General features: G+C 49.7%; 1 protein-coding gene and 1 pseudogene across 1 annotated transcript; both read right to left on the bottom strand.

Moving 5' to 3' along the window:
• The window catches only part of LOC139029362 (uncharacterized), a 6642-nt pseudogene extending 3853 nt beyond the window's left edge, over nucleotides 1–2789 (bottom strand).
• A 313-nt stretch (nucleotides 2790–3102) lies between these two features.
• LOC139029361 (periaxin-like) lies at nucleotides 3103–4118 on the bottom strand (the record flags this gene model as incomplete). Its single annotated transcript, XM_070449095.1, has 1 exon — nucleotides 3103–4118. A coding segment is annotated over one exon (930 nt), but the record flags the coding sequence as incomplete, so codon positions are not given.
• Nucleotides 4119–9087: the final 4969 nt, after the last annotated feature.

Here is a 9087-nt window from a genome sequence, read left to right as displayed (position 1 = left end):
TCGACTCTGGAAGTCAGACAGAGTTGGAAAAGTTTGGAAAAGTCAATAAATAAAAACATTTAAAATCACTTCATGCGTTCAAATATTACATATTGACACAGAACAAGCCTGAAATTAAATGCACGTTACCGTCATTACATCCCTTGGTGTCGCATGTCCTGTGGCCAGTCGAGTTCCACTCTGAGGGGTCCCGGAGCAACAACAGAAGCGGGTGCAGGAACAGTGTTCACCTCAATAACCAGAGCCTGTACTGCAGTGGCAGAGTACTTACACTGGAACAGCAGCCTAGATAGGGAGAAAAAAAGCAGTGATACAATAGGATCTTTAAGCATACTGTATCATTACTTTATGGGCTAAATCTAAGTGCTTACACGCCTGTGATGTTCTGAATTCCCTCGGAATCAACAAAGAAATTCAATCGCGCAGAGAGAAGACTCACTCAAAATGGCTGTCCCTGGTGATAGAGCCTCGAGGTCCCATCCACGTTATAGGAAGATGCCATCCTGTTCTCATAAACCACATAACCACTCTCCTCCTGCAGGGGAGAGTCCACAGTTAATACTGAGCAGTGTATTACATTTATATTATCTCTACTCTACTCACCTTTAGAGTGGTGCCACAGGCAGTGACAGGGAACTGGTATATGGCGAAGGCTGAAGTGATGCCAACAGGACTGCAGTGCTGTCATTTCCCCCCAACAGACTGATGGAATCAATGCTATTTTGGGCCAAGTGGCATCCCTGGCCACAACCACCACAAACTGAGCATCCTTGGTACACTGCACAGTCACTGGGGAAAGAGAGGAAAAGTCAATGTTTTGAGCATTACAATATTATCTGAGCATTACAAGACAGAAACTATATCAGACACCCACCTGCCTTCCCATAGTAGCACTGCTGTCCATTGAAGCAGCAGTCGATAGCCTGACATTGAGATGGAGTAATATCTGGGGTTCCACATTGCACTGTATCCCGAACCTGTACTTGACATCTCTGATCTGGAGTTGTGGTTGCTGCTGGCCACTGGGACTCTGGCCCGTGGGGAGTCTGCAGCTGTGGCCCTGGATCACTGGCCTCTGAGGAGTCTGCTGCTTGGCCACTAGGCACTGGCCTATGGGGAGTCTGTGCTGTGGCCCATGTGGCTCTTGCCTCTGGGGAGTCTGCTGCTGTGGCCACTGGGGCTCTGGCCTTTGGGGAGTCTGTAACTGTGGCCTCTGGGTTCTGGCCTCTGGGGAGTCTGCAGCTTGGCCACTGGGGATCTGGCCTCTGTAGAGTCGCAGCTGTGGCCCTGGATCACTGGCCTCTGAGAGGTAGCTGCTGTGGGCCACTGGAGCTCTGGCCTATGGGGAGTCTGCTGCTGTGGCCACTGGGGCTCTGGCCTTTGGGGACTCTGTAACTGTGGCCTCTGGGGTTCTGGCCTCTGGGAGTCTGCAGCTGTGGCCACTGGATCACTGGGCTCTGAGGAGTCTGCTGCTGTGGCCACTGGAGCGCTGGTCTCTGGGAGTCTGTTGCTGTGGCACTGTGCTCTGGCCTCTGAGGGTACTGCTGCTGTGGCCACTGGAGCTCTGGCCTCTGAGGAGTCTGCTGCTGTGGCCACTGGTCTCTGGCCTCTGAGGAGTCTGCTGCTGTGGTCTCTGGGGCTCTGATCTCTGGGAGTCTGCTGCTGTGGTCTCTGGGGCTCTGATCTCTGGGGAGTCTGCTGCTGTGGTCTCTGGGCTCTTGCCTCTGGGAGTCTGCTGCTGTGGTCTCTGGGCCTGGCCTCTGGGGAGTCTGCTGCTGTGGCCTCTGGGGTTCTGGCCTCTGGGGAGTCTGCAGCTGTGGCCACTGGAGCGCTGGTCTCTGGGGAGTCTGTTGCTGTGGCCACTGGTGCTCTGGCCTCTGCGGAGTCTGCAGCTGTGGCCCCTGGATCACTGGCCTCTGAGGAGTCTGCTGCTGTGGCCACTGGAGCGCTGGTCTCTGGGGAGTCTGTTGCTGTGGCCACTGGGGCTCTGGCCTCTGCGGAGTCTGCAGCTGTGGCCCCTGGATCACTGGCCTCTGAGGAGTCTGCTGCTGTGCCACTGGAGCTCTGGCCTATGGGGAATCTGTACTGTGGCCACTGGGGCTCTGGCCTCTGGGGAGTCTGCCTGCTGGGCCACTGGTGCTCTGGCCTCTGGTGCTCTGCCTCTGGGGCTCTGTTCTCTGGTGAGTCTGCAGCTGTGGTCTCTGGGGCTCTGGTCTCAGGGGAGTCTGTAGCTGTGGCCCCTGGGGCTCTGGTCTCTGGGATGTCTGCTGATTTGGCCTCTGGGGAGCCTGCTGCTGTGGCCCCTGGGACTCTTGTCTCTGGGGAGTCTGCTGCTGTGGCCTCTGGGCTCTGGTCTCTGAGGAGTCTGCAGCTGTGGCCTCTGGGGTTCTGGTCTCTGAGAAGTATGCAGCTGTGGCATCTGGGGAGTCTGCAGCTGTGGGCCTCGGGGCTCTGGTCTCTGGAGAGTCTGTAGCTGTGGCCCCTGGGGCTCTGGTCTCTGGTGAGTCTGCACTGTGGCCTCTGGGTCTCTGGTCTCTGGGGAGTCAGCAGCTGTGGCCTCTGGGTCTCTGGTCTCGGGAGTCAGCAGCTGTGGCCTGCTGGCTCTGATCTCTGTGTAGTCTGCAGCTGTGGCCACTGGGGCTCTGGCCACTGGGGCTGCCTAGGCGTTAGAGGTTGTAATTTGGGTTGGGGGGTTGTTTGAAGGAAACCTCAAGTTAGGCTGTGCATCAGCACAAACATGCAAACACTACCAACAACACAAACCCAAAGGAACACCACATCACTGCCATACCTGCTCAATAAGATATAAGCTATCTTCAATAATACAGGTATGTGCATATTGCCTATACAACCTATACTATCTAATACAGATTTATACCTGAGTATGATAGAATGCTAGAAACTGCCTCCTGTATTCAAAATGAATCCCTTTCCAAACCCTGTGCAATTAAATGGTCAGCACCGTATTTGCTAGACTAGAGTCACTGGACTTATCCAGAAATAACCCCTAGTAGTTTGTGAAAATAAGAGTACAATACAAGTTGCAAAAATAGATCGCAACAAGGAAACAAAAACCTGCTTCAGTGCAGAAAAATGCTGTGGCCTCTGGGGTTCTGGCCTCTGGGGAGTCTGCAGCTGTGGCCACTGGGGATCTGGCCTCTGTAGAGTCTGCAGCTGTGGCCCCTGGATCACTGGCCTCTGAGGRKWCTGCTGCTGTGGCCACTGGAGCTCTGGCCTATGGGGAGTCTGCTGCTGTGGCCACTGGGGCTCTGGCCTTTGGGGACTCTGTAACTGTGGCCTCTGGGGTTCTGGCCTCTGGGGAGTTGCAGCTGTGGCCACTGGATCACTGGGCTCTGAGGAGTCTGCTGCTGTGGCCACTGGAGCGCTGGTCTCTGGGGAGTCTGTTGCTGTGGCCACTGGTGCTCTGGCTCTTGAGGGTACTGCTGCTGTGGCACTGGAGCTCTGGCCTCTGAGGAGTCTGCTGCTGTGGCCACTGGTGCTCTGGCCTCTGAGGAGTCTGCTGCTGTGGTCTCTGGGGCTCTGATCTCTGGGGAGTCTGCTGCTGTGGTCTCTGGGGCTCTGATCTCTGGGAGTCTGCTGCTGTGGTCTCTGGGGCTCTGGCCTCTGGGGAGTCTGCTGCGTGGGTCTCTGGGGCTCTGGCCTCTGGGGAGTCTGCTGCTGTGGCCTCTGGGGTTCTGGCCTCTGGGGAGTCTGCAGCTGTGGCCACTGGAGCGCTGGTCTCTGGGGAGTCTGTTGCTGTGGCCACTGGTGCTCTGGCCTCTGCGGAGTCTGCAGCTGTGCCCCTGGATCACTGGCCTCTGAGGAGTCTGCTGCTGTGGCCACTGGAGCGCTGGTCTCTGGGGAGTCTGTTGCTGTGGCCACTGGTGCTCTGGCCTCTGCGGAGTCTGCAGCTGTGGCCCCTGGATCACTGGCCTCTGAGGAGTCTGCTGCTGTGGCCACTGGAGCTCTGGCCTATGGGGAATCTGTAGCTGTGGCCACTGGGGCTCTGGCCTCTGGGAGTCTGCTGCTGTGGCCACTGGTGCTCTGGCCTCTGGTGCTCTGGCCTCTGGGGCTCTGTTCTCTGGTGAGTCTGCAGTGTGGTCTCTGGGGCTCTGGTCTCAGGGGAGTCTGTAGCTGTGGCCCCTGGGGCTCTGTCTCTGGGATGTCTGCTGATTTGGCCTCTGGGGAGCCTGCTGCTGTGGCCCCTGGGACTCTTGTCTCTGGGGAGTCTGCTGCTGTGGCCTCTGGGGCTCTGGTCTCTGAGGAGTCTGCAGCTGTGGCCTCTGGGGTTCTGGTCTCTGAGAAGTATGCAGCTGTGGCATCTGGGGAGTCTGCAGCTGTGGCCTCTGGGGCTCTGGTCTCTGGAGAGTCTGTAGCTGTGGCCCCTGGGGCTCTGGTCTGGGTGAGTCTGCAGCTGTGGCCTCTGGGTCTCTGGTCTCTGGGGAGTCAGCAGCTGTGGCCTCTGGGTCTCTGGTCTCTGGGAGTCCGCAGCAGCTGTGGCCACTGGGGCTCTGGCCACTGGGGCTGCCTAGGCGTAGAGGTTGTAATTTGGGGTTGGGGGTTGTTGTTTGAAGGAAACCTCAAGTTAGGCTGTGCATCAGCACAACATGCAAACACTACCAACAACACAAACCCAAAGGAACACCACMTCACTGCCATACCTGCTCAATAAGATATAAGCTATCTTCAATAATACAGGTATGTGCAATATTKYCTATACAACCTATMCTATCTAATACAGATTTATACSTGAGTATGATAGAATGCTAGAAACTGCCTCCTGTATTCAAAATGAATCCCTTTCCAACCCTGTGCAATTAAATGGTCAGCACCGTATTTGCTAGACTAGAGTCACTGGACTTATCCAGAAATAACCCCTAGTAGTTTGTGAAAATAAGAGTACAATACAAGTTGCAAAAATAGATCGCAACAAGGAAACAAAAACCTGCTTCAGTGCAGAARAATTGTTCAACCTCCATTAGGAAGAACACAGCTTATATACCCTRAGATATATGATGTAATACATCACTATGTGTGTGCGTGTTCCTGTGTGTCCTCAGTCCTTGTACTACGACCTTTAGCGAGACCCTGACGCAAATTCCTATCATGTGCGAACACAGGGGCGCAACTTTGGTTTTAGAAGTGGGGGGACATAACTTTGCGGGTGYCTGGGTGTCCTCAAACKTTKGGGGGCATCTRAAGCTTGTTTCCTGCATTTCTACACAAATATAATATGACCCTTCTAGCTGTCTCTATTTAGAACAACAAAAAGTAAGCAAAAATGCCCACAGTCRTCAAGCTAGGTAAGAGATTGTGTTTAAATATGCTTCATTAACAAGACTGAACTAGGTCTTTGATCATTTAATATTGTGTTGCACCTTTAACCAATCGCCTAACAAATGAACAACTCTTACAGATAAAGTACCAAGACAACTTTTGATCGTCTTTATTAAGACTCCCTCTACATCAAATGTCAGCCAGACCGCCCAGCCAACCCGAGCCGCCTGCACACCCGATCGCCACCAGTCTAGTCAACAACTCAACTCTCTCCCCAACACAACTTCCTTCCCGTCTCTTTTTATATGTCTCAAGGGAAAGTTTTAGAAAACAAAAAGCTTAATATTAAAAACACATACACCTACACATTAACGCGTAGAAACACTACATCCTCCATATAATTCGTATCATCGGCCTAATAGTACTGTAGAGGTATTTTTACTTGCACACAATATAGCTGGGTCGCCCCGTCCTGTCCCTAGGGGTCCACGGCCCTGCAGAGCCCCAACCCAACACACCCCTCTCAGCTTTAGGATCTTAGTGAAACATTCCTTATTGGTTTCAGGTGTGTTAGGCCAAGGCCAGCGTGACAACCAACAGTACGGCAGACCCCCAGGGCCAGGACTGAGCAGCCCAGCAGCTAGGGATTGCCTAAATAGATAACTCCCATGACGTGGGCATGTTTTCAATACAGTCTCCTTTTGTTGTACAGTATTCCATATAAGGCATCCACACCTTATGAAAGTTGCACAGTTCATCTTGTAATAAATCTAATCTAGTGATACATCACTTCCCATTTTTTCCATTCATTGTGGGAGGATAACCAACCTTCCAATTAATGGCAAATACATTTCTTAGCCGCTATAAATGCTAGGTTACACAGTTTCTTCCGATAACAGTCTCCAGTATAACAATGTTCAAGCAAACAAAAACAGGGAGAAGGGAGAATCTGTAGACCTGCTGAGATAAAGGAACATACTCTTTGCCAGAATTCAGCCAGTCTTCACAAGACCATAACGTATGAAAATATGTCCCCTTTTTGTGTTTTACACCTCTAGCAGAAGAATTCAACTTCTATGTACATGATATTCAGTTTCACTGGCATGTGTACATGATATTCAGTTTCACTGGCATGTAGTACATTCTATGGATGGTCTTAAACTGCAGTAATTTATGTCTGAGATTATATGAACATGACTGGGCATTCAAACATATCTGTATTCATTCATCATCATCAATAGTGTCTCCCAGGTCTTCCTCACATTTTTGTTTTACATGTTGTGTGTCATCGGGAAAAGCCTCCATCAACCCTTGATGCAGTTTGGAAAGCAACTTTAGAGTTTTGTCAGACTGCCTTAAAATAGTTTCAATCTTTGAAGCTTCTTGCTTGTCMAGTGTTTGCTGCAGAGAGAGAATAAAGTGTTGAACAGTGCATTCGGAAAGTATTCAGACCTCTTGACTTTTTCTACATTTTGTTACGTTACAGCCTCATTCTAGAATTTATTAAATTATTTTCCCCCCTCATCAATCTACACACAATACCCCATAATGACGAAGCAAAAACAGTTTTTGATCATTTTTATCAAATGTATCAAATTTCAAAAAACTGAAATTTCACATTTTCATAAGTATTCAGACCCTTTACTAAGTACTTTGTTGAAGCACCTTTGGCAGCGATTACAGCCTTGAATCTTCTTGGGTATGACGCTACAAGCTTGGCACACTTGTATTTGGGGAGTTTCTCCCATTCTCCTCTGCAGATCCTCTCAAACTCTGTCAGGTTAGATGGGGAGCGTCGCTGCACAACTGCTTTCAGGTCTTTGGCTGGGCCACTCAAGGACATTCAGACACTTGTCCCGAAACCACTCCTGTGTTGTCTTGGCTATGTGCTTAGGGTCGTTGTCCTGTTGGAAGGTGAACCTTCGCCCCAGTCTGAGGTCCTGAGCGCTTTGGAGCAGGTTTTCATCAAGGATCTCTCTTTACTTTGCTCTGTTCACCTTTCCCTCGATCTGACTTGTCTCCCAGTACCTGCCGCTGAAAAACATCCCCACAGCATGAAGCTGCCACCACCATGCTTCACCGTAGGGATGGTGCCAGGTTTCCCTCTGAAGTGATGCTTGGCATTCAGGCCAAAGCATTCAATCTTGGTTTCTCATGGTCTGAGTCTTTAGGTGCCTTTTGGCAACTTAAAGTGGACTGTCAAATACCTTTTATTGAGGAATGGCTTCCCTCTGGCCACTCTACAATAAAGGCCTGATTGGTGGAGGGCTGCAGAGATGGTTGTCCTTCTGGAAGGTTCTGCATCTCCACAGAGGAACTCTGGAGCTCTGTCAGAATGCCCATCGGGTTCTTGGTCACCTCCCCCGATTGCTCAGTTTGGCTTGGCGACCAGCTCTAGGAAGAGTCTTGGTGGTTCCAAACTTCTTCCATTTAAGACCTTTGTTCTTGGGGACCTTCAATGCTGTAGAAATGTTTTTGGTACCCTGCCAAAGACCTGTGCCTCGACACAACCATGTCTCAGAGTTCTACGGACAAGTCCTTCGACCTCATGGCTTAGTTTTTGCTCTGACATGCACTGTCAACTGTTGGACCTTATATAGACAGGTGTGTGCCTTTCCAAATCGTTTTGAATCAATTGAATGTACCACAGTTGGATTCCAATCAAGTTGAAGAAACATCTCAGGGATGATCAATGGAAACAGGATGCACCTGAGCTCAATTTTGAGTCTCAAAGCAAAGGGTCTGAATACTTATGTAAATAAGGTATTTACGTTTTGCTTAAATTTCAACAAAATCTGTTTTCACTTTGTCATTATGGGGTGTTGTGTGTAGATTGTTTTTGTTTTATTTAAACCATTTTGGAATAAGGTTGTGAAGTAACGACGTGTGGAAAAGGTCAAGGGGTCTGAACATTTTCAGAATGCCCTGTATCTGCAAAAGGTCACCTCTGCACCGTCAGACTGGTCTTCCCTGGCTGTCTGACCCTGATGAGACCCCTGTCACCATCTGATCCTGCTCAGATGTATATGACAAAGAATTACCTTGGTGTACATTTATACATTATATTATCCAAGAATAATAATGGTTTATTAATTCAAATGACCTTCATTCCCAGATCCCAGACTGTACCCATCAATTCAGACGGAACTTTGTATTCATTCACTGATTGTTATAATACACTGCAAAATTCACCTGAGCTCCGTAGACTGGTCTTCCCTGGCTGTCTGACCCTGCAGAGACTCCTGTCACCACCTGATCCATCTGACATGATGAGCATAGTGTTGTGTACTGACTGTGCACCATGACAGTGAAGCATGCAGAGCTGTATATACCATGTCACGTGTGAAAAGTAGGGAATTAGCCAGGGAAACGGACAGATCAATAAGGTTACGTTGCTATACTGACTCATAAAAACTAAATAGTTTGGCCACTGGTTCATCGTTTGATTCAGGTCTAGTGTGATTGAGACAAAAATATAGCTATAGCTAATGAGCTAGCTAGCTAACATTAGCCAAGCTCTAGCTAATGGTACATCATCAATTTTACTTCTGTTGAAGGTACAAAACAAAGCCTAAACATTTCCATACACACAACAGCTTTTAGATACTGCTACCTGACAGAAAGCTAAAGGCTAGCTAGAGCTTAACTGGCTGTGGTAGCTACTAGCTAGCTAACTAGCTGCTAGTAGTTCATTCACTTCAGTCGAGAGGGGATAAAACATTAGCGAACTTCACATGACAGTTACACTACAAGTGTCACGTTCTGACCATAGTTCTTTGTGTTTTGCTTGTTTTAGTGTTGGTCAGGACG

This window comes from Salvelinus sp. IW2-2015, linkage group LG19 (assembly GCF_002910315.2).
Source record: "Salvelinus sp. IW2-2015 linkage group LG19, ASM291031v2, whole genome shotgun sequence".
Classification (NCBI taxonomy): Eukaryota; Metazoa; Chordata; class Actinopteri; order Salmoniformes; family Salmonidae; genus Salvelinus; species Salvelinus sp. IW2-2015.
The sequence above is the reverse complement of the archived record's forward strand: the minus strand, read 5'-3'. Positions and strand labels throughout refer to the sequence as shown.